Consider the following 26259-nt stretch of genomic DNA (forward strand, 5'->3'; position numbering starts at 1 on the left):
AAGAGAGCTTAACACCACCACCACGGACAGAACGTCAGAGACAGAGGTTCTAGACTTTTACACTTTAAACATCAAAAGGAAGAATTTTTAAGGCAGAAAAAGCTTTTAGTTCCACTATAGTGATGTAACCAAAACTTCCCTGGCTTTGTACTGCATTACAACTAAACTAGCTAGATATCTATAAGAGAAATGTGCCCAACATTTAAAACCTGAGGCAAAATAGATTGGGGGTATGAATGATTAAGAATGTATGTACTCACTTTGGAAGGCAACATTCTAATTTGGTGTCAAGGCACAGCTTCAAGTGCCTCATTTTCATTTCCCTGGTCAACACATTTGTACTGGCATTGTTTTAACATGGAAGCTCAATTAAGTATACCAGCACTTATTTGTAGAAATGGGAAATTAGTGCGGTGACACAGTTTCAAGTGGTTGGGCACAGCCTATAATTTTAATCAGGTTCTGGAGGAAGTTACCATCGCTCTAAAAAGGTGATTTTTACTTAGTGTCTGAAGATTAAGAGGTTTCACAAACAGCTTTTTTATTTTAAACAAATGCTTCAACTTTCCAAATGGTGTGTTTGTAGGAGATTCATGCAGACAGCCCTCCTATGTATTTCAGTAGTTTTTTAAAAAAACTTCTATTTCAGAAGTATTTGCCCAATAGTGCTGTAATATAAATTCATTTAGGCTTACATTGTATTCAAAAACCCATGACCCAGAACAAAGTCAATAAACTTAACACACTAAAGGTTTAAAGTACTACCTTTTGTTAAGAACACCAGTTACTTGAAGCCAGTTTGAAACTATAGGCCTGAAAGTTGGTCACCAAATCTAAACTTCCTCCCACCCCCTCACTAGTTACCTTAGTGCATGAATGCAGTATATCATTTTAGGTATGTTTTTCCTATCATAGACATCTGTAGTCTCGGGATAAAAGATCTAAAAAATAAAGAATAGAATTGTTATTCTTACTCTCTCATTAGTCCAACTGGGCCCCCTAGAGAACAGCGATGCTACATTACAATAGCTTTAAATGGTCATTACTAGACATATTAGATATCTAGAACTGCAAGCAGTGTCAAGGTGCTGTACTAGTTTAATTTTATCAACATTACATATTTAACATTTATGAGCATTATTCCATGATCCATTGAGCATGCTTTTAAAGTGAAAAACACATTATATAACATCTGCCTATTTTATTTAATTTGCTCTTCATTTTAATGAAGTACTGAAAGAATAAGTATATAGATACAATGTTGTTTGGAACCTCATAAGGACAGAGATTTTGTAAACGTCATACAGAAATCCAAGGTACTTAAGGACATTACTGCAACTTGTCAAGCTTAATTGTGAACCAATGTTAACAAAAGGCGAATACTTCGTACATATAAAAGTTTACATTTTCAGAGCACCATACAAACTAATCCTTGACACCCTGATGGGGAAGGCATTGTCTCCATTTAACAGAGGAGGAAGCGGAGATACAGAGATATTAAGTGACTTGGCCAAGGCCACACCATAAATTAGCAGTAAAGCCAGAATCAGAACTTAGAACGACTAAGTCCCAGCCTGGGGTTCAACTCACAAAACACTGCTTCTCAAATTAAGAAAAAGAGTGCTCTGCCAAGACACCTAGCACTAGCGGTGCATGCTTCCATGCGGAGAGCTAAATTTCAAAATGAGTTCAACCCCATGCTTCCAGGTCAGAAGAGGTTGGGAGCACTATGGAGGCTGTGTAAACCAGAGGCCCATTGGTGCAATCTGGCAGAGGGCACAGAGGATTTTACAGAGATCCCCTGGGTCAAATATTGGATAACCATTCACCGAAGGGGGGGGGGGTGGGAGGGCATGTGAGGTCTCCACTGAAAACCAGTAGCCCAGTGGTCGTCATTATCACTGAAAAATGTATGTACAGGTAATATTTAAGGAGTTAGGTATCTATACTGAAAATTATGGTCTTACAGTCTTAGTGTTAAGCAGGTCACCAGGAGGTGACCTACCTAGGAGATGTTGCTTTCAGGCAAGAGGTAACAGCCATCTATCTTGCTGTCTGGTCATTTGTATATTATACACCTCACAATGTATGCCTATTTGCATACTGAGCCAGAGCCAAAAACTAAGAAACTGCAAATTCTATGAGATTAAACGAACAGGAAGGAGGGGCCTGTTTATGAATACAGACAAAGGATAGTTTGGTATATCCTGGGGTGGAAAGAAATACACAGGGTCCTTTACTGAGGAGGCAAACTGACAGCATGCTTGTCTCATGTAAGGAGGGTTATAAGCAGCCTGGCTGAAAAGCACTGCGATGATTCTGGGGGAGCAATACTCTACAGGACATGAGATTAGTTAATTAAGTCTAGGTTCTAGAATGCATATTATGATTTAATTTCATTTGTAACCATGTGTTTCCCACACTTCTACTTGCTTTTGTTTGACTCTCTAAGCTTTTTAAAACAAACTTAGATATGTTTATAGTAAAAACAAGTGTAAGTGCAGTGAGTTATGCAAAGCAGTGATCTGACGCAAAACTGGTAAACTGGGGTGTCCTGCTTCTTTGGAAGCTGCAAATTGTGACTATTGTGAGTGTCCAGCAGACCCAGGCCTGGACAGGACAGGCAGACTCTTGGAAAGCTCAAGGTTGGGCTGTGCCTAAGCAGCTGTAGAGAGCAGCAAGGCCTGCAAGGCCTAGAGTGAAGTGCTTATGTTGCCCATGTTCAGTGGAGTTGGGGAGCTGTCCTCCCATCAGGTACAGACAAAACTTCCTCAAGCTAAAGGCAGGTGACAACGAGGTGCCTCACAACTTGGAATACCCACAGGGAGAGTCATAGGCAACACTCCATATCATTATGTCACCACACCTGTGGCTGATTCAGCAAGCTCTTGGCCCTTCTAGTACATGACCCTCCCTGGCACAGAGGGGACATGACATGAGTGAAACCTTTCAGAGAGGGAGACAGAGTGGAAGTAAGAGAAGCTAGATATCTGATGAACTAACATAGCCAGCCACCAAATAAATTGAACAAGCCTAAAGCAAGCAATAGGGTCTGAAATAAGAGTTAATATTCTACAGATATGAAGAGGTAAAAGAGCTTAAACATTGCTGGCTAACAAGCTGCCTCAGCAAATGCATAAAGGCGCAGAAGTGTCATTGGTCCCCAGTGACTGAGATGCACCAAGCACTGTTCCGAAAGCAGCCACAGCAAAGGCTTCTACCCAGCCTTGTATTAAATATCTTTGATCAGGAGAAACTGTTGACAGGCAACACAGAAAGGGAGAGAAAAGCAAAGGGAATGTGTAAGGTGGGGGCAAAGAGAGAAGGGGAGGAGGACAGGAAGTAAGGTGAAAGAAACCCAGAGAACTCATTAAGAGTGAATCAGATAGAAGGACAGCATGGGATTTACTGTGAAGATTCAGGAGAGACTAGAAAAAGTCACTGGAAATAAATAGGAAGAAAATAGGACAAAATAATGAGTAGAAGATGGAAGGTGACAAGGGACAAAAGACACTGAAAGGAAACAAACATTTCTAAACTTTAGATTTCCTGAACTAGGTCTTCCCGTACTGAAGCTTTCAACAATATTTTATTTAAGCAAATTAAGGGGAAGATAATCTCACTGTTTTAGTCAACTTTGTCCGTGGGTCATGTCATTTAAATTGTTGTGTCCTGTCATTTAAATACTTACCTTAGGTAGACCAATGGATTCCATTGCCCTTAGCCATTGCACAGTATTATCCGTGTGTCGAAAATGAAGGCCCGATCTCTAATATGGAAGGAGGGGAGGAGGAAGACAAGAGATTATTATTTTGAATGATTATTTTCTTTTGCTATTTACCTGCCTTTGCTTAACAATTTTACACTTCTCCTGTGAATAACATTCTAAATTTTCAGAGTGTTTCAGCTGCATGCCAAATCATAAGGCAGTTACATGCCATTTAACTCATCCTCTTAGGTGGACTTTGTAATCCCAATGCCTGTGCCCAAAATCCTGTTTCCACGCAAGTTTGTTCAAAGAGTCCCATTGTTAAGAGGTGAAGAAGCATTCTAGATGCCTTCTTGCTTATTAGGCTCCTGTTCTGGTTGGGCACGGCAAGCCTGAATACAAATATGAGAGACAGCGCTGTTACAAAAAAGGGATGTTTAGTCATTAAAGTCTCCAAGAGAACCGGGGAGTTCAGGTGATTTGTAATTAGAGGTTTGTGCAATTTAGAAAAGAGCGCATGAAAATCATTTTTGCCAAGAATCTGAGAAGTGGGCCCACTTAACTGAAATATACTAATTTTTCCACTAAAAGAACAAGCCCTTTTCCACTGAAAATTCACTCATTTCCTGTTTTTTAAAGTCCATTCTGAGCACAAGTAGTCTTTAAAATCTTAAGTTGGAAATTTGAAGTATCCATGTTTTTAATGCAAAACATTTAATTAAGTTTTGCAGAAAAGCAATATTTGAAGAAGGCAGAATTTCCTGAAATTGCAAACAGTTTTCAAGACTATTGGAAGAAGCATTTCAGCATTTGGCCAGCTTGCCAGGTGTGGATTCAGAAATCCCTCCCTTTTCATGGGACAAGACTATGGTATGGATAAATTAGACAAAGCTCTGCTTTCTTTTGAGTTTGACCTCGGTCTTTTGGTGCTCTTGGTTCTATATTTTTTCTAAACTATCTCCAGAAAAGGAGGCCAGGGGAAAGAGGCAGAGGTACGCTTGAAAAGAGACCAGAAAAGCCTGTTTTTCCATCCTTTACTTATGTATGCAGGAAAATATATAATAGATTAGTTATTAGTTGCTACTGATGTAAGTTTAAGATGCCATATATGCATTTGAATATTAAGTACTTGAGAGCTGTGAACATGTTTAGCTCTGTTCTGTAAAGTGCCATTTAATCACAGCTGGTCAAAAAATTCACAGAAAAATTTCAAATTCTTTAATTTCACGATTAAAGCAGACCATTTAAAAAGAAATTTCCCATAAAAAGCCAGAACTTTTTTTTTGAATGATTTTTTTCAGTACAAGTTCTCATTTTGAAAAAAGCAGTTTCCAAAGTTGACAGTCCTAGAATCCAATCTTCTGAGGCATAATTTCCCAATGAAAGCGTCACATGAACATATGCATGTGCAAAACTCATATCCTCTTCTTATAGCTCGCTTAAAAAGCAACAGAAAAAAGCCTCCCTAAGCACCATTCATCCCTCCATCCAATTTCAACAGGCAATATCTGAGAACCTATTGCACATGCAAGTGCCCACCTGGCATTTCCAGGCAACTCCTTGATTGCAACTCTAGAAGTCTCACCACTGTAAGAAATCAACTATACCAAAATTTGATCACTGAAATTGTGAATTTGAAAAAAGTATGTGAAATCTTGGAAATAGCTGTTAAAAACACATTTGACTAGGTCTCCAAACCAAGCAGGGTCACAACGTGGTGGAGTCGCAGCACCACTCAGGTTCGGCCTGTCCACCCCTCTGTAGATTACATCAACCTGAATCTACTTCCTATGTGAAGCTGGAGGTGTGCTGGTGAGCTGCTCCGAGCTTCAGTCTGAAGGTAACTCCCCACTAGCACATTCCTTTGAATGAAAAGTCTTATGAGTCATAATGGTATGAAATAAAAGCTTTTCAGATCCAGTCTAGGTCAACTGTGACTAAAAAAATACCATTTGATTGCTGTCCAATGACCTATGCAAGTTGAGTCTGGTTGTCTCAGTTTCCTAGTGGGCACGTGGCCACATCACAAAAATTTTGGCACCAACTGGCACTGGTTTTGTAGTCTCCGCAGTGGCATGATTGTAAGCATAGGGAATTAACTACTTTCTCCTTCATGGGAGAGGCCCCTTTAGGTCAGAGTTGACTCAGTGCTGAAGCAGTATGGAGAATTTTGGTTTCTTGCTGTTCTTGGACTTCCCAAAAAGCTTGCACTTCTCTACTCACATGGCAAGAGGATTTCACACTCAGGGCCTGTCAGTTCATGTAAAAAATTCACACTAAATTCATATAAAAGTTATGATGAAAACAGGCACAAACATGCCAGTTTGTGAATTATACTAGTAAACAGTTATCCTAATTTCAGCCACGCAACTGCTGAAAATGAGGGGTTTTTTTGTTTTATAAGAGAGCTTGAACTGGCAGTTTTTCAACATTTTTGGCTTTGAATACATCACTTCAGTTACCACACAACAGTATCTTTGTACAGAAAAGATATGACACATGAGAATATTTGCACCATAGACTTTCTATACTAATCACCAAAATTTAAGAGGAGGCGTTTCTAAAGGTAAATCTACATTAAAGTTATATACTATTGCCTGTCGTAGCGGTATCTGGAGTTCCTTCCACCTTAAGATCAATAGCAATGAGAAAGTTTCTAGTGGACTTCATATTTGGTAGTATTACTTAGTTTTTATGGAGATGAAACTAACAACAAGACAAGTCTACACTTGTACAGACTTCTTTCGAAAGATTGCAGTTTTTCATATATTAAAAACATAGTATTTTGTTATGTCTTCTGAAATACACATACGATTTGCAATGCAGTATGATAAACTGTTTCCAACTCAGTAACAGGACGTGCCTGTAACTTGGGGCACATCTACACAAAGCATGTACATCGCGGCACGCTGTGGTGTAAATCTACAGCATTCCTGCGGGCTGCACATTGACTGTCTGTGTGGAGCCTGCTGCTATGCACTAAAAGTTCCCAAGGTCATTTCAGTACATACCAGGGAACTTTTATTGCGCAGCAACAGTGTCCACACAGTCAGCATGCAGCACACTAGAAAGCTATAAATTTACACCACAGCTCGTCATGCCATATGTGTTCATGTAGACAAGCTCGTAAGTCACAAATATTGACAATCTAAAAACATATGGAATATAAAATCAGTTTGATCACCACTACATTTCAAGCCTCAAATTCAGGACTCAAGGTTTATTTTCCCCTAACAATTGACAAGACCACCACTTAAAAAACAGAACAAAAAAAGGTAAGAAAAATATTCTGTTTTAGGGGCCACTAGAGAGACAGAAACCTGAACTGCAGATGTGGCAGGTAAGCAAGAGAAAATTTTTAATCTTTTAAAAGCACAAACACAATTTTTAAGGTATATACATTTTTTTAATCTCTTGAGATCCTGAACAGATTTTGGACCTGCACAGAGAACACCCCAAAAAACAGATCTACCTTTAAAATTTGCATTCTCCAGCTGTCTCCTTACGCAAACTGAAATAAAGCAGCTCTTAAAGGAGGTCCCCAAATATAAACTAAATGTACATACATGCATTCTCCATTATCACCAAGTAACTATGCAGCTTGTGAACGTAACAGCAAAGCTTGATTTGTTTGACTGATTTTTGTTCCTCCATGATAAAGTGTTTGATATTAAAACAAAAACATGCAGATCTCATAAGGGGGATATTTGCTAACAAATTATACAGCAGTTCATGTAAGAACTTGGTAATTGTTTTTAAAAATAGTCTCATAGAGCTTTAGGCCCCTATTTCCTAATGGATTGTAATTTTACAAATGGTAATGCTTTGTGTCCTTACCAAAAAGCTTTCCCTGGAGCTGAAAGTACTTTTTTTTGGTCTTAAAAAACCCTTAAGTACAGCTATCATGTTTTTTTCTGTATAGTGGTTATTCGTATTTTATCATATTGCCTCCCTGCTCTTCAGTGCTACAAGTTCATGTCCCAGCTGGTGACCACAGTCAGTCCTTCATTGGACTATGGGGAGTTATACAGTAATTTGTGTGTGCAACTGGTGGGAGAAAGAAAGGTAGAGTAATTTTCCTAACTAAAAGTACAACACAGATCTTAAAAAGTGAAACAAGAGGAGTAGAATTCCATATGTATTAGGACACAACACAGTCTGCTGATGCAGAAAATCTTAACATGAAATAAGCACTCATTAGCTTTCTGCAAAGCCCAGTGCTAAAACATTTAAACAGAGTGGGAAAGATAGAGCAACAAATATTTAACTTTTGGTTTTAATCAGCTGCCAACGAAACCTTAGTTACCTTATACCGTGTCTGTTCCACATCATAGATTTTCTTCTCAGAGACCATTTTAGGGGCAAAGAACTTTGCTAGTTTGGCAAGGTAAACTCCATTTCTTAAGCCTTCTTCCAGTTCAGTAGTGGGTGGCAGTTCTTCAGCCAAACAGACCTCCATCCACCTACAAAACACACGGCCAAGAATTACCATTTCTGTTGGCTGCAATTTTAACATGGTACAGTATATTAGAACTGTGATGCCATTATATGCTCGCACTCTGAGTAACCACCACAACCACCACCCAACAACTCCACACCCCTTAGATGTCAGTAAAAGCACCGACGCATGCACAGAGCAACAGAAGAAGAGCTCCCCATGTGCTCATTGGCATGACAAATCAAAACTATTACAAAACGAGCCATGACAGCTTTTGTCTCAGGGATACTTTGGTAACGGAGCCAAAACTCCTGAACTATGCCTTCTGACTCAGAATAATAAGTAAAGAATGGGAAGAGCATGTGGGGAGGGGGAGGAGTTAAACATTACTTTCCCAGTGTCCCTGGTTTAGCAAGTCTTGGGATGTCCAAGCTTACCCACTCTCCACCCACTGATAACTTCTAGCCCCATTACCATGGCTGCTATTACCCCCAAGTCATAAGAGCCGAGTCTTTATGAAGAATATAAATAATTACAGGTTTCAGAGTAACAGCCGTGTTAGTATGTATTCACAAAAAGAAAAGGAGTACTTGTGGCACCTTAGAGACTAACCAATTTATTTGAGCATAAGCTTTCGTGAGCTACAGCTCACTTCATCGGATGCATACGGTATCCGATGAAGTGAGCTGTAGCTCACGAAAGCTTATGCTCAAATAAATTGGTTAGTCTCTAAGGTGCCATAAATAATTACCTATTCCTACTCAAAGGCTGGCTTTATAGGTCTATAGAAGTGGCTCCAGACCCGGTTCACCAATGTGTACTTGCACAGCTCTCAGGGTGGGTCCCTCAACCGCCAAAAGAAAAGAAAAGGTCTGGGCAGCTGGTGGCTCGGGGACCGCATGCAACCCGTCAGATCACTTTATTTGGCCTATCACCCCGGATAGCGGAAGGTGGGCAGGGAGAAGTTTTCTCCCCCCCACTGTGTTACTCCTGCATTCTTTGTGTGGACCTGCTGCTGGCCATAAGGCATGCTGCTGCTGTGAGTGTGCTCTATTGCTCTGGTAGGGGATGGCACTGCATAACTGCCCCAGGAGCTGTTTCCTTAGAAGCATGCACGCTCAGGCTACTGTTGCTAACCGCCTTGAGAGCTGGCGCTGCTTGTTGTTACCCCATGGATGAGTATGTAGCCATTTTGGGGTGGAGAGAAGAGAAAGGCCTTTGGCCCACCAAAGGGCTTTAGTGGATTTTGTGGCCCGCTGCTGCTGCTGCTGTCACATGCTCTAAGTTTATGGGAGGTGGTAGGTTCCCAATTTCCGTAGTGCACAGGGCCCCAAAATTCTTTAATCTGGCTTCAGTGGTGCAGTCTTTACTCAAGTTCTTATGCTGCACCCAGAGCAGAGTCCCTTCCACTAGTGCATTAAGCAATGCGTATTGCACCCTACTTGGGTGAGCTTTTCTTCTTGCTTGCTGTTTTTGACCTGATGGTGGTGGCCCCTTCATTTATGTATTAATGAAGGGAAGGTGAAAGTGTGCCTTGCCCTTGGAATAGAAAGTGCTGAGGTTTGTGGTAATTCTTGAATCCTGACAGTTTTCTCCAGTTTTGAGCCACTCCCCCAAGAAAGCTCTGCTGCGCTCACAAATGACTGTTACCTTTAAATAGACAATTCTGTTGTGCCAGAGGAAGGGAGTTGTCACATGCGGTCCTTGCATTAAAAATCCAGGTTGATCTTTTCGGTATCCTGGGTCCCGATCATTAAATGACTTGGGGGTATGTCTACATTACGAAATTAGGTTGAATTTAAGGAAGTCGTTTTTTTAGAAATTGTTTTTATATAGTCGATTGTGTGTCCCCACACAAAATGCTCTAAGTGCATTAAAGTGCATTAACTCGGTGGAGTGCTTCCACAGTACCGAGGCAAGCATCGACTTCTGGAGTGTTGCACTGTGGGTAGCTATCCCACAGTTCCCGCAGTCTCTGCTGCTCATTGGAATTCTAGGTTGAAATCCCAATGCCTGATGGGGCAAAAAATATGGTCGCGGGTGGTTCTGGGTACATGTCATCAGGCCCGCCCTCCCTCCCTCTGTGAAAGCAAGGGCAGACAATCGTTTCGCGCCTTTTTTCCTGAGTTACCTGTGCAGATGCCATACCACGGCAAGCATGGAGCCCGCTCAGCTCACTGTCATCATATGTCTCCTGAGTGCTCGCAGACGCGGTACTGCATTGCTACACAGCAGCAACAACCCATTGCCTTGTGGCAGCAGATGGTACAATAGGCCTGAAAACCATCCTCATCATGTCCGAGGTGCTCCTGGCCACCTCGGTAAGGTCGGTCAGGAGCGCCTGGGCAGATATGGGTGCAGGGACTAAATTAGGAGTGACTCAACCAGATCACTCTCTTTAGTCCTGCAGGCAGTCCTATTGTACCATCTTATGGTGAGCAGGCAGGAGATGAGGATGGCTAGCAGTCCTATTGTACCATCTTCTGCCGGGCAGCCAGTAGATGTGGATGGCTTGCAGTCCTTCTGAACCGTCTGCTGCCAGCCAAAGATGTAAGAGATAGATGGAGTGGATCAAAACAAAAAATAGACCAGATTTGTTTTGTATTCATTTGCTCCCCACTCCCTCCGTGAAGTCCGCCTGAAATACCAGAGGAAGGGATAGCTTAGTGGGTTGAGCATTGGCCTGCTAAACCCAGGGGTTTGAGTTCAATCCTTGAGGGGGCCATTCTGTGAGACAGTTTTTGTTTCTCCTTGATGTAAAGCTACCCCCTTTGTTGATTTTAATTCCCAGTAAGCCAGCCCTGTAAGCCATGTCATCAGTCGCCCCCCCTCCGTCAGAGCAACGGCAGACAATCGTTCTGCGCCTTTTTTCTGTGCAGATGCCATACCACGGCAAGCATGGAGCCTGTTCAGATCACTTTGGCAATTAGGAGCACATTAAACACCACGCGCATTATCCAGCAGTATATGCAGCACCAGAACCCGGCAAAGCGAAACCGGGCGAGTAGGCGATGTCAGCATGGTGACGAGAGTGATGAGGACATGGACACAGACTTCTCTCAAAGCATGGGCCCTGGCAATGCAGGCATCATGGTGCTAATGGGGCAGGTTCATGCCATGGAAAGCCAATTCTGGGCCCGGGAAACAAGCACAGACTAGTGGGACCGCATAGTGTTGCGGGTCTCGGACGATTCCCAGTGGCTGCAAAACTTTTGCATGCATAAGGGCGCTTTCCTTGAACTTTATGACTTGCTTTCCTCTGCCCTGAAGAGCATGAATACCAAGATGAGAGCAGCCCTCACAGTTGAGAAGTGAGTGGCAATAGCCCTGTGGAACCTTGCAATGCCAGACAGCTACCGGTCAGTCGGGAATCAATTTGGAGTGGGCAAATCTACTGTGGGGGCTGCTGTGATGCAAGTAGCCAACGCAATCAAAGATCTGCTGATATCAAGGGTAGTGACCCTGGGAAATGTGCAGGTCACAGTGGATGGCTTTGCTGCATTGGGATTCCCTAACTGTGGTGGGGCGATAGACGGAACCCATATCCCTATCTTGGCACCAGAGCACCAAGCCGGCGAGTACATAAACCACAAGGGGTACTTTTCAATAGTGCTGCAAGTACTGGTGGATCACAAGGGACGTTTCACCAACATCAACGTGGGAGGGCCGGGAAAGGTACATGACGCTCGCATCTTCAGGAACTCTGGTCTGTTTCAAAAGCTGCAGGAAGGGACTTTATTCCCAGACCAGAAAATAACCGTTGGGGATGTTGAAATGCCTATAGTTATCCTTGGGGACCCAGCCTACCCCTTAATGCCATGGCTCATGAAGCCATACACAGGCAGCCTGGACAGTAGTCAGGAGCTGTTCAGCTACAGGCTGAGCAAGTGCAGAATGGTGGTAGAATGTGCATTTGGACGTTTAAAAGCGCGCTGGTGCAGTTTACTGACTCGGTTAGACCTCAGTGAAACCAATATTCCCACTGTTATTACTGCTTGCTGTGCGCTCCACAATATCAGAGAGTAAGGGGGAGACGTTTATGGTGGGGTGGGAGGTTGAGGCAAATCGCCTGGCCGCTGATTACGCACAGCCAGACACCAGGGCGGTTAGAAGAGCACAGGAGGGCACGGTGTGCATCAGAGAACCTTTGAAAACCAGTTTCATGACTAGCCAGGCTACTGTGTGAAAGTTCTGTTGGTTTCTCCTTGATGAACCCCCCCTCGCCCCTTGGTTCACTCTATTTCCCTGTAAGCTAACCACCCTTCCCTCCTCCCTTCGATCACCGCTTGCAGAGGCAATAAAGTCATTGTTGCTTCACATTCATGCATTCTTTATTAATTCATCACACAAATAGGGGGATAACTACTAAGGTAGCCCAGGAGGGGTGGTGGAGGAGAGAAGCACCAGGAGGGGTGGCAGAGGAGGGAAGGACAAGGCCACACAGCACTTCAAAACGTATTGAATGCCAGCCTTCTGTTGCTTGGGCAATCCTCTGGGGTGGAGTGGCTAGGTGGCCAGAGGCCCCCTCACCGCGTTCTTGGGCGTCTGGGTGAGGAGGCTATGGAACTTGGGGAGGAGGGCGGTTGGTTACACAGGGGCTGTAGCAGCGGTCTGTGCTCCTGCTGCCTTTCCTGCAGCTCAACCATACGCTGGAACATATTAGTTTAATCCTCCAGCAGCCTCCGCCTCCTCTCATCACGCTGCCGCTACCTTTCAACAATGGGTACACACGTTCACGGTAAACCTTGCTGTTAACATTACATACACAGCACATGTGCTTTCGTTCCAAGGTCGCATTTTGCCTCCCCCCAGCGCGTGGCTAGCCCCTCACCCCTTCCCGTGGCTAACAGCAGGGAACATTTCTGTTCAGCCACAGGCAAACAGCCCAGCAGGAATGGGCACCTCTGAATGTCCCCTTAAGAAAAGCACCCTATTTCAGTCAGGTGACCATGAATGATATCACTCTCCTGAGGATAACACAGAGAGATAAAGAACGGATGTTGTTTGAACGCCAGCAAACACACACTGCAATGCTTTGTTCTACAATGATTCCCGAGTACGTGCTACTGGCCTGGAGTGATAAAGTGTCCTACCATGGTGGATGGAATAAGGCTGCCCTCCCCAGAAACCTTTTGCAAAGGCTTTGGGAGTATATCCAGGAGAGCCACGAATGCCAGGGCAAATTAATCATTAAACATGCTTGCTTTAAACCATGTATAGTATTTTAAAAGGTACACTCACCAGAGGTCCCTTCTCCGGCTGGCGGGTCTAGGAGGCAGCCTTGGGTAGGTTCGGGGGGGACTGCCTCCAGGTCCAGGGTGAAAAACAATTCCTGGCTGTCAGGAAATACGGTTTCTCCGCTTGCTTGCTGTGAGCTATCTACAACCACCTCCTCCTCCTCGTCCCCAAAACCTGCTTCCGTGTTGCCTCCATCTCCATTGAAGGAGTCAAACAACACGGCTGGGGTAGTGGTGGCTGAACCCCCTAAAATGGCATGCAGCTCATCATAGAAGCGGCATATTTTGGGCTCTGATCCGGAGCGGCCGTTCGCCTCTCTGGTTTTCTGGGAGGCTTGCCTCAGCTCCTTAAGTTTCACGTGGCACTGCTTCGGGTCCCTGTTACAGCCTCTGTTCTTCGTGCCCTGGGAGATTTTGATAAATGTTTTGGCATTTCGAAAACTGGAACGGAGTTCTGATAGCACGGATTCCTCTCCCCATACAGCGATCAGATCCCGTACCTCCCGTTCGGTCCATGCTGGAGCTCTTTTGCGATTCTGGGACGCCATCATGGTCACCTCTGCTGATGAACTCTGCATGGTCACCTGCAGCTTGCCACGCTGGCCAAACAGGAAATTGAAATTCAAAAGTTCGCGGGCCTTTTCCTGTCTATCTGGCCAGTGCATGTGAGTTGAGAGTGCTGTCCAGAGCGGTCACAATGGAGCACTCTGGGATAGCTCCCAGAGGCCAATACCGTCTCATTGTGTCCACAATACCCCAAATTCGACCTAGCAAGGCCGATTTCAGCGCTAATCCCCTTGTTGGGGATGAAGTAAGGAAATCCATTTTAAGAGCCCTTTAAGTCAAAAAAAACGGCTTCGTCACATGGATGGGTGCAAGGTTAAACCGATTTAATGCTGCTAAATTCGACCTCAACTCCTAGTGTAGACCAGGGCTTGAAGAGAAGGATTGAGTCCTAGAACTTGATGTGATATTATATAGGGACTTAGTATAAGGAACAGAGGATACATTTGATGTACTCATGGTAACCCATATTTAGGCTTGGCAGAATTCCATTTTTATTGTTATATAATTTCAACAGATATCAATATTTATTCTTAAGTATTTTTTATTTTAATTTTCAGTTTCCAGTTTCACAGGAAATTGAGTGTGTGTGTGTGTGTGTGTGTGTGTGTGTGTGTGTGTGTTTGTGTTTGTGGGTGGGGTTACCCAATAATTATTTAGTGACTGTAGATATTGAGATTCAAAAAGTTAAAAGCTTTATAACTGTTAAAACAAATTGTCAACATCACATGTCAAAATATACAAAATAATTATCCTTAAATCAAACTTCAAGTTCTCAAGCAGCATTTTTCTTTTTCCGATTGTAAATTTTGATTGTCTATGGAAACACTTGTTTGTTTGTTTGTGTGTGCATGGTAAAATCATGGACAGACATTTACTGATGAAAATCAAATTCTTCCAAGCCTACCCATGCTGCTGAGGAAGCATGCTATGTTTTGGACTAGTCACTTCCCGAGTGCTAGCTGACTAGAGTAAAAGTTCAAATTTGACCCTTCGTTAACTCCCATTCATCAGTTGGCCAGCTCTATCTGCTGCTTTTACAACAGTTTTAGAAGCCATAAGTCAAGGACTAGCAAAAATGACCCATGGAAATAATTGACTTCAGCAGAATCTGGATTCACACTAACTCTGAGGCAAATTTAGCTTTTCTTATTGTCTTCTCATGCTTTGGAGAAGACAAATAGTATGACACTTTGCTCTTGCATGTATATTTTTCCATGGTCATTAAAAAGTCATAACTCAAAAAACCTTGGCATGCATCCATACAGTATAAATCTATGGGGTGGAACAGGGGGAGACGTGCCAGGGAAACCATACTTTCCACTCCGTTTCTGCGCTGCAGGCAGCAGTGCTTCTTAATGACACTGGTTCCATACAGTTTTGTCTGATACTGTCCAAGATCTATTGTGAGTAGTTTCCTGAAGAACCATTTGGATAGTCTTTGCCTCAGTGAAACCACTTTCTTCTATCCTGTAATGAATCAAAGTGCAACGGAATACATCATTCATCTCATGAGCCTTTCTAACCTAAGACATAATGACGAAGTGTGCTTTTTCCGTTCTGGGGTGAGAAATTGGCGGTTTTTGAATCTTGGATTCCAACCTCAGTTTTCTGAGCATATAAACCTCTGGTGGACAGGTTGTCGTACAGTATGTGTGAACTGGTCTATGACTGCCTTAGTTATCAGAAAGTGACACAAACCAATGTCCAAAGCATCCTCTCCTATCTGTAATCATGTTAACATCCCTATGGCAACGGGAATTCCTTAGGTGGAAAAATATTGGAGAAAGTACTGAATGTATTTGTAGATCATTTTAATGTGACTTAACAGGGAACCTAGTATCACAGGGCTGGCCAGCTTGCTGCAGACCAACAGTGCTGTATGGAACACTGTTTTGAGAACCTCTGGTCTAATCTGAGTACTGATTTTCAAGACTCTATGCTAAGTTGTTCTTTTTAGTTTTTCAGTGTAAATGTTCTGAGGGGTACTACACGTCAATTGTAATTTATGTATTTTAATTATTCTGGTAGAAATTAGCTAAAAGATTAGTTTGGAAACTTCATGAGGTTTAATTCTAACATTTTAGATTTAATATAAACTAGGTGTAGAGCAATAACTGATTATTAGGGTTGGCAAAATTTGATTTTATATACTTTTGATATCAATGTTTTTGTTTTTCAGCTTTTCTATTAATGATCTTTAAATTTTCACAGGAAATTGAGGAGTGTCAGACAACTATTTAATAGCAGTAGACATTGAGATTCAGAGTGAAAGCTTCATAACTTAAAACAAAAACTGACAAATATCACATACCAAAATATACAAAGTTAATATTCTTAAAAACTCTAGCATCATTTTTCTTTCCTTTATCTTCTCATAACCTCAGTTGCAAAGGGCATTCACCAGTTTCCACCATTTATTCTGGTCTTCTACTGGTCTGTTCAGGCTTCTGAGTGTCATGTTAATGGATTTGGCTTCTTTCTGTATTATTCTACATAATGTTTCTCTAGGTCTTCCTCTTTTTTTTCCCCTTTCCAAGTGATGTTCATATTATAACTTGCCACAGAAGTCATGTTGGTGACGTCCTTAAAGCATGTCTTAAATAGGTCCATTGTTATCTTTCTATATTTGCTGTAGGTTGGGTTTGCTCTCCTTTTTGAATTTTTAATGTTGCAAGAAGTTCTTTCCAATGGACTGTGAAGAGATTCCTCAGGCATTTACTTTGGAATGAGTTGATCTTCTCAATTCTTCATCTATTTCCATGAGTCTGCTCCATAAAAGAAGAGAGCTGGGGGAAAGTCGCCTCTTTCTCTGCATGTCCCAAATTCCTCCCCACCCCCTCTTCTCACCCTACTTCCCCCCTCCCACCTACCTACTATTCCCCCAAGGCCACCGCCTCACTTACATGTGTGTCTTTTCAGGGACCAGGAACCTAATTAGTGAAGCCGTGCAGCTAATTAGGTGGGTGGCCTTTCATTCTCTCATATGCGGCCGCCCGCCCAGGAACTATCCATGGACCACCTGAATGGAGCTGGTCCACGGACCACAGTTTGAGAACCTCAGAGTTAGACTAAGCAGGCCAATATCAACAAAAACGAGGCCATCCTGTTGTGCTTCATTTGTCCATAAAATTCCCTGATTGCCTTCTGCGGTTACTTTCCTCATGACAGTGAAAAACAATAGTGGGGACATAATACATCCTTGCCTTACTCTAGTTGTCACTGCAAACCGTTAGCTGATATTGTCACAATCTCTGACTGCATTCAGCATTATCATATACATCCTTGATTACTTTATGGAACACCACCCAAAATAATTAGAGTGCCATCATTTTCCAGAGACCGCCTGGGTATGCCGTCAAAAGCCTTGATGAAATATATAAAATTTATCACGAGTTGCTTTTACTTTGTTTTATAGTATTTCTAACAACAATATGGTCTGCCCATGACCTCAGTGGTCTAAAACTGCTTGTTCCTCTCTAAGTTGGCTGTTTCCTGATGCATACCAGGATGATGTTGCACATGATTCTTACTTCTGTAAACTTCAATTTTTATCAATGGAAGTATTTGTCTGTTTGCACGAGTGTGGTGAAATTAACAGTTAAACATTTACCGATTTAAAAAAAAAAATCAAATCTTTCCAAGCCTACTAATTTATCATCATCTCCTTTAGAGGAAGGACTTTAACAATGTTTACCATTGAACTATTTAGCCACTACAGTTGAGGTTCTTTGGGAACATGACATTTACATGGCTGGCTGTGTGTATTTATCAGGCATAATGTTACAACTTGAATGGAAACAGCAAGAAAATACTTGCTGTTTAGTCAATAATTGCTTCACTGTAATGAGTGGTACCAAATATTTCATTAGCATTAATAAAGAACTGCAGTACTATAGTAGGTAGCGGATAAACAGCAGCATAACTGTTTCATGGTGATAATTCACATCCACTATCTTGATTTTTCCCCAACTCTTTATTTTTGTACTGTTAGACTGTGATTCAGGAAAGCGTCCCTATTCAGAACAGCACTTAATCACTTGCTTATGTACCATTGAAGTCCATGCAATTTAACTATGCGCTTAAGTGCATTCCTGAATTGGGGTCTTAATGATTTGTGCACTCCTCTTTCTATTTTAGAAACAAGTCTGAATGGGACTAATATCTGTTTTAAATGTCTCACATTTCTCAAGATATGAGGATACACTGAAGTGCACTGAGACACACTGTAGCTTGGTACAACATTTAAAGTATCTTAGTCCCCACTGTTCAACAAGGACCAAATATTTTTGGCTCTCATCTATGCCCTATGTAGCGAGATGAGATCCCCCGCAGTGCTCTGGGAGCCATCTTGTTGCTTCTGGGGAGCATTCCCCCTAGCAATGATAATGGGGCAGAAAGGAGCACCAGCAAGAGCACATGAGAGGAAAGGGGCAGAGGATAAATGGAAAAGATCTTTACAACATAGAGTAGCAGGGCAACAGAGGAAACACACACTAAGATAAATATGAACAAACAGAACTGTCATTGGAATCTGACAGGCAGCCAAAAAGCGTGCAAGGAGTCTCCAATCAATAAAAAGGGCATGGCAGCTGCTCAGAAGAACTTACAGCACCCGAAGAAGTGAGCTGTAGCTCACAAAAGCTGATGCTCAAATAAATTTGTTAGTCTCTAAGGTGCCACAAGTACTCCTTTTCTTTTAGTGAAAAGGAGGAGACTGGTGGGGGGGGGGGGGGGGAGGAGGAGAAGAGAAAGGTCATGGGATCAATATGGCCCTGTGTGCAGTATATTAAAAGTAACTTATATACACTATTTTTTCATGCCAGGCTTTTGAATCAAATTGAATCTTGATGATACTGTTACAAAATTCAAGTTCACAAGGTGACAGCACAGAAACTATTTGCTATTTTAATCTGTTTTATCCCACTGTGCTTCTATGTGGGTTAATTAGTGATTAGAGTTCAAAATGTAAACTGCCGCTCAGAATACTGTTCTAAAGTTTAGGATGGCCCATCCAGGCCTGTATTTGCTGTCTCAATCAGCAAGTCATCTGACAAAGCCTTGTTTACTCAGCACTTCTAATAGCTAAAAGGTACAGAGCCTTCTAGCATCTGCACTCACCATTCCAGTTTACGGCAATATGCACTGACGCATTTCACTGCACCCAGACATCATTCTCCAATCCCTACAATTAAACAAGCACTTTCATGAAACTCTTGAAAAAGGTTTCGTTTTGCTACCTTTTCAGAGATATGCAGTGACATTAAAATTTAGTGTTTCATATCACGCCCATCAAATTCAGCAACAGTTCTCAAAGATAAGATATTGAACAGGGTCCAACACTAACAAATCATGAGTCTGCATCATCATGAGGGAGGCCCCTCTTACTTTCCTGTTCTTGGCTTGACTCCAAGCTGCCAAGGGCTGGGAAGAAATGCTGGCAAAGAAGCAAAGACCATGGGGAGGAAACAAAGGAAGGAGGGAGGGGGACTGGAATGGAGTTCACAGTGCAGTAGTAGATAAAGAAACCACGAGTAGCTCCAGAGGAAGCCTTATCTAGTTCTTCCTAGCTGCAAGAATAGCAGTCAGCAGGCCAGCTGATCAGACATGATGGAGTTAGTAGCATCAATGAAATTATGTTAAATTAAATGTTAAGATGCCACAGCAACATTTTGGAAGGAGAGTTAGGCAACTTATTTTCAAAATCTTAAAAATCTGGGGTGGTTTCTTCGGGGGAACTGGGGAAATTGTTCTAATTTTTTGTCAATATTACTGTAGCGAGTAGGAGCCCTCGATAAGGATCAGAACCCCACTGTGCTAAGTACTTATAGAAACAACGAAGATGGTTCTTGTGTCAAAGAGCTGACAATCAAAGTATAAGACAGTAGATAGATACAGACAGGGGAGTACAACTAAAACAGTGAGACAGCATTGGTCAGCATGATAGGCAATGGTATCAGCACACCACCGGCCTAACTGGTGTCAAGTACTTTGTAGGCATCATGGGAGAGTTTCAAGAAGGGATGTGAGGAGGATGGTCTGGTGTGAGGGAGAGAAACAGGACCTACTGAAGATCAGCATGGAAGAAAGCATGAAGATGCATGTTTGACAGAGCCTAGAGCATGGGCTAGTCACAGGTGGGAGTCGACATTTTGATAGCAAATAAGAGATTATACATAAAATGAGATTAAGCCAAAGGAGGGCCTTGAAAGAGACAACAAACAGTTTTTGTTTGATAAAATAGAGAAGGGTGAACCTGTGGAGGAATGCAAAGAGAAGGGTGACATGGTCAAAGCAATGGGCTAGGAAAATGATCTCCGCAGCAGGACTCTGAATGGATACAAGATTAAACTGTCAAGTTAAACAAGATTGTAACTGTCAAGGTCAAAGAAGAGTATTTGCAGTAACATAGATGTGTTATCACGAAAGCTTGGATGAGAGTTTTAGGTACGGGGATGGACAGGAAAGCCCACATCTTATTTCTTATGAAGAAAGAATCTGCAAGATTTATATGTAGCCTTGATGTAGAGAGGCCCAAGGCCAAAGAAGATCGCAAGTTATGGGCTCGAATGACAGGAAGGATGGTGGTGATATCACAGTACCCAAGAACAGAGGTAGCAGGGAGGGCTCGGAAACAAGAAGGGTACCAAGGACAGAGCCAAGTTGATCATATCCCAGGGAGCTAGAAAGGTAGGGTGCATGTAACAGTTAACAAGGCTCAGTGGTTGCAATGCATATTTTATCATGCCTCTTCATTCAGGGTCTAGGTTTGTTTTTAAGGAGTATTTACGAACAACCTAGATTGAAGCCAAAGAATGGCAGCAGAAGCTCAAGCCTTTCCTTCATTGTGTTGGCACTGGATGGCGAGCGATCTCCAGAAGGCCTTATTTGCCAAATGTCTGACAGCACCAAAATTTGATCTAATGGCTTTCTAATTAATTAACCAGCAGCATCCACATAAACCTCAAATTTTCACATGAGGATGCTATGCAAGTTAGCTTAAACTGAAGGAAAAAACCACCACCTTAAATTTGGATTGGAGGGAAGCTTTGTCTTAGTCTATACTTAAGTTTTGTTGGTATAGTTATACTAGTTCAATGAGCAAAGACAAACTATATCAACAAAAGCACTTTAATGCTGGTATAAATGCATCTATACCAGTGCTTTCACCGGTATAGAAATGTTGCGTTTGGCTATATGGGTAAAAAAAGTTTCTTGCACAGACTTGGCCTAAGAGACAGATCCAGTGTGGGCAAAGAATCCAGTACCACAGCACTGTGGTCTGTGCCTCATGCCCCTTTTATAGGTGCTACTGAACTTTGAATTTTTTCTAAAACTGATTTGTGCAACTGGCTTGTATAATGTGGTTCACACCCCCAGGAAAAAAATCAGTTATCATTTCACACTTATCCACACTAGGTAGATTTGCCAGGCCACAACCCTATTGTCATTCCAAGCCCTTCTAAAAAACCAGCTTCTTCAGGGTCAACTAAGTAGCAGAAAAAAAATCGTTCTATTTTTAACAAGCCATTAACATGTCCATACACCATAAATGGAACATGATCTTATAACCAACCTTTATGCCTCTCTCACTCAAGTTCCCCTATTGTTAACACTCATATCACACCTAAAATTAGACGGTACGTTTGCGTCTTTTTGTTCTGCAGAGTACCCAACTGCACTGGACACTCTATAGGTAATAAAGAATGACTAACAGAATCTGCTGAAAATAAGGTTTTAGAGAAGGCTGGTAGGAGGTCCCAAATACCATGTATTTTGAATAAACCCACTGGAGAAACCAAATCTGCCAATCAGGAAACCTGCTATTCAGAAGACCCAAAACAACTTTTTGCACTTGGAGTGTACTAGTGTTAGCAGAGAACTTCAGTCTACATAGAAGAAGCAGAGCTGTTTGAGCTGAAACCTTATAACCAGCCATACGGGACCGAATTGTTCATTGACAAGTTTTTTGTTTTAATTTCAAAATATTTTTTTAAAAGATCTATGTATGCAGGTATAAAGTAAAGAGGTACATGTTTAATGTATTACTAGTTGTCCATATTTCTCAGGTTGCTGAAGGTGTTTGGCCTCCAGCCTGTCTCAGTATACCCATAAGCATCTACAACTACACTACTACTGTTGAGCAATATTGTTTACATTACAGTAAGACACAGACTAAGACTTTAATGTCACAAGGGACCATCTTGATCATCTTCTAGTCTGACCTCCTGCACATTGCAGGCCACAGAACCTCACCCTCCCACTCCTGTAATAGATCCCTAACCTCTGGCTGAGTTACTGAAGTCCTCAAATCATGATTTAAAGATTTAAGGTTACAGAGAATCCACCATTTACACGAATTTAAACCTGCAAGTGACTTGTGCCCCATGCTGCAGAGGAAAATGGGGCGGGGGGGGAGGGGGGCGCGGGGAAAGAGGGAAAAGAGAGGGTCTCTGCCAATCTGTCCCGGGGCAAAAATTCCTTCCCAACCCCAAATATGGCAATCAATCAGTTAGATCCTGAGCATGTCAGCAAGACCCACCAGCCAGACACCTGGGAAAATTCTCTACAGTAACTCAGAGCCCTCCCCATCTAGTGTCCTATCACCAGCCACTGGAGATATTTGTTGCTAGCCATCACAGTTTGGCTATGTGCCATTGTAGGCAGTCTCATCATACCCTCCCCTCCATAAACTTACAAGTTTAATTTTCCTTCAGATGGCATCACCTTCTGGGGAAATTCGACAACAAAGGATCAGAATTGATACTTTTTTTATATATTTGGTGGCCCCTAGTTCTTGATTTATGAGGAGTAAATAACACTTCCTTATTTACTTTCTCCACACCAGTCATGATTTTATAGACCTCTATCATATTCCCCCTTAGTCATCTCTTTTCCAAGCACTTAACCTTCAAATGGTGAGGTCTTTGGGGGCAGGGGTTGTTTCTTATTAAACATCTGTACGGGATCTAGCAGAATAAGGCTAGAATCTACTACTGTAATACTAATAAGATATAATTTTAAAAACACCACAAAAGCTGTAATCCACTATCCTGTATTATTCATGAGTCAGAGTATATATTTGTCTCTTTTTAAAGAGACCCTCAGCAATATAATTGCAGCCTGAGGAAACCGACTGTTAGCCAATCAGGAGAGCTTTAGGGCTTTGTCGGAGAGAGGTTCAGAACACCTTCCGGCTGTTTCAAACCATGAGAGCTACTAACAAAGGTAACGTCTACATTGCAATGTAAGCCCAGGGTCAGTAGCACTCAAGTTAGCAGATCCTGGGTTTGTTAACCTATGGCTTGAGCATCTTCACTCACTTGTAACACCAGGTTAGGAAATGTTGAACCCTGGGTCTTAACATGGGGCCCCTGTACCTAAACTGCATTATGAAGTCCAACAGCCCACATCCTAGACTTCCTAGCACCCTCCGAAAACAAGGCTGCTCTGGCCTTTTGTTCATGGTAGAAAACCGACTGTCCCAAGAACAAAGTCAGCCTGCCTGTGGGATACTTTTGGTGGACTCCCAGAGCATGAGTCCAGTGGGACTGTGTCTACACTGCAAACCAACAAGGCTTGAACCCTAGGTCCTGGCTTGATTCAAGCTCAGACCCTCCACCCCTGTGAGCCTGGGTTTGAGTCCTGGGTTAGCAAGATTGGTGTGTAGACAGAAGGTGGGGACGGAGGGTTAGGCTCAAGCCTGAGTTTGAACCCTCCGCTTACACTGCAGTATAGACATACCTAAAAGGGAAGGGAGCCTCTGCTAGAACCAGAGTTGCTAGCTTTAGTACAGGAGATCTGCCAGACGCTAAATCAATACAAATCAATTTCAAAGAGCATGAAACATTATATGCAAAGTGGTGACAGAGGTAGCATGGCGGTGCCCACACCTCCACTGGTGCTGGGGAGAAGTAACAGGCTGCAAGAACCATCCGTTATTGCCAAAAGGAAGAGGAGTAACTACCACCACTTCTGTCAACGAAAGGGGGAGCAGGAAGAGCCAAACACAGCAGCAGATAAATAAGGGGAACCCAGAGGGTGAAGTGTCAAAAGGATATGAATTATACTGGGCAATGTGAAGCTTTACCACTACCGTCAGGAGTTTGAAGAGGGCCTCAGCAGAGGAGAGGAGCAAGGTGGGCCATTGTGCTCAACTTGAGGGGAAGGGAGGGAAGGATCTTCGCACCCCTGTTATTGAAGCACAGACTCTTTACTAACACAGCCTCAGCAATGCCTGCTATCAAGGAGTGGCTGTAATTACAGTCAGGAGTCTCAGCTTGCAAATCTAGACAGACTATTTGTCTGAAGTCCAAGCAAATTTTTATGAAGTAGTTTTGGAAAAAGTAGAACAAGATCTTTAAAAAGAGGCAAGAAGCTGAAATCAGAGCACCCTTTTGCAGAGCACACACAGCTATACCAACAGTCAACAATTAACTCAAAGCTGAAGAATACATTGTTAACTCCTTCATAAATTGCCTGTATTGTTCAACATTTGCCTCGTCTGCAAGGTTAAAAAAAGTAAGCCTCACACACTTCAGATGCAACTTGATTACTCATTTCATTATCAGGCCACATCAGATCATGATCTTTTATTAAAAATACCTTACATCCTGTTCATATGGCAAGCTGAAACAATCAAAATGGGTTGCTTTCTTTAATAGCATTGTTTGGATATATATCTTGGTTGTAATAATTCAGTTTCTCCTAAATTTTGAGCACACAAGAAATGTATTATATTTAGATTTCACTAGATTTTAGGAGTACTGCACCTGTAATAATCATGATTTTGTTGCGGTTACTTTATGCTGTTTACTATACTGTGAAAAACTATTCAAATTTGGGGGCGGGGGGGAGAACATAGGGGAAGAGTATGCATGTTCAAAGTTTGTCTCCCCAAAAAGGTACACATGTTCAATATAGAAAGGGCTTAATGTAATCCATTGCCAATTACTTTGCCCTTTTCAGAGAGAACCCCACAACACACACACACACACAAAAAATTCCCTACTCCAGGCAGAGAAGAGGGAACATGGAATGACTCATCTTCCCCTGGCTCTGCTACAACTCAGAACAACAGTGGTCTCCAAAGCACTGGATCCCCCCTGCAACTACTGGAGGCTGCACAAACGGACAGTGTAAGGGTACGGCCACTCCCGGGCTGCCTCTGAGGTCTGGTTTCTGTCTCCAGTAAACTGTAAGAAGGGGAAGGGGAGATGCTCTGTGACTGTGGGGCCTATTTGCATTCTTCCCTTGCTTCACATATCCAGGCAGAGTTCCTCTGGGCAACATCTGCTGGCTCCCTATACACTTTTGAGGAGCAGTGGGCACTGTCTGGGGTTCTCCGCTCGGGGTCCCCCTCAGAATCCCTGCTTATGGCCCTGTAACCCTCACACCTGTTTAATCATTCGTTGTCCCCCCAAATTAGTTGAACCCTAGATTTAGTGGCTCCTCCCCTTAGACTGCCCTTCTGATATGGATGGACTTGTACCCACCCTTCCCAGAATCCACTAGGTATAAGGAGGGGAAACTTACTGTAATGGATCAGTGAGCTTTCTCCTGTGCAGAAGAAATTAAGATACTCATCTGCTTGTAGACCCAGCCCTTACCCAAAAAGCCATCCAGATAATCAAGCCTCCCATGACAACTACCACAGGGCAGTGATACCAGTATTTAAGTTCTTGAGCCAACTGAAGCTTCTGCAGCAGTGTAAAAGAAAAAAGGCAATTTTTAAATAAACATTGAAGTGGTACATTTTTGTGATAGTTACTACAACCAAAATAATTTCCTCCATTAATCATACACTGCCACAGAAATTTAGCATTGGTGCATTGCAGAAATCTATGTGTCTTACCACATATTTTAGACCTTATGTGCTACCATACATGGGGCTCAGAGTATAGTGGTATGCTAAGAGGTATGTATTTTGAAAGTACATGAAATATTTCATTTGTACATGTGTCTGCATTAGGCTCTTTGTGACAGGAATTAACTTGTGTACAGATAGCCCTATTTAACGTATACATACAGCACACAAGGCATTCTCCTCTTAAACCAAAGAAAAGAATGCAAAGTTAGATATATTTCAGATTTTTAGGTTGGCTTAAGAAATGTGAAAAATAATTTGATATTAAAAATGCCTCAATGTAGAAGACAAACATCATGGAGAGTCTCCCCCATGGCCATTACTTGTAGCAAATGCGTGGGTAAGGGTTGAATAGCTACCAGCAAGCCTTAAATTTTGGCTGTAATTTAACATTCATATTGTAGTAATGCCTAAAAGCCACAACCAAGTTGGGCCCCACTGCACT

At 42.4% G+C, this 26259-nt stretch overlaps 1 protein-coding gene across 3 annotated transcripts in view; it reads right to left on the minus strand.

The window, feature by feature from the left end:
• IQGAP2 (IQ motif containing GTPase activating protein 2) overlaps window positions 1-26259 on the minus strand; it is a 225181-nt gene that overhangs the window by 102339 nt on the left and 96583 nt on the right. For all 3 annotated transcript variants that reach the window (XM_037902978.2, XM_037902979.2, XM_043546515.1), the window contains exons 3-5: window positions 8016-8172; window positions 3692-3769; window positions 865-941 (exon numbers count right to left, since the gene is read on the minus strand). In XM_037902978.2, the coding sequence (XP_037758906.1) occupies window positions 865-941; window positions 3692-3769; window positions 8016-8172 (312 nt within the window). The remainder of the gene's footprint in view (window positions 1-864; window positions 942-3691; window positions 3770-8015; window positions 8173-26259) is intronic.

This window comes from Chelonia mydas, chromosome 5, assembly GCF_015237465.2.
Source record: "Chelonia mydas isolate rCheMyd1 chromosome 5, rCheMyd1.pri.v2, whole genome shotgun sequence".
Taxonomy (NCBI): Eukaryota; Metazoa; Chordata; order Testudines; family Cheloniidae; genus Chelonia; species Chelonia mydas.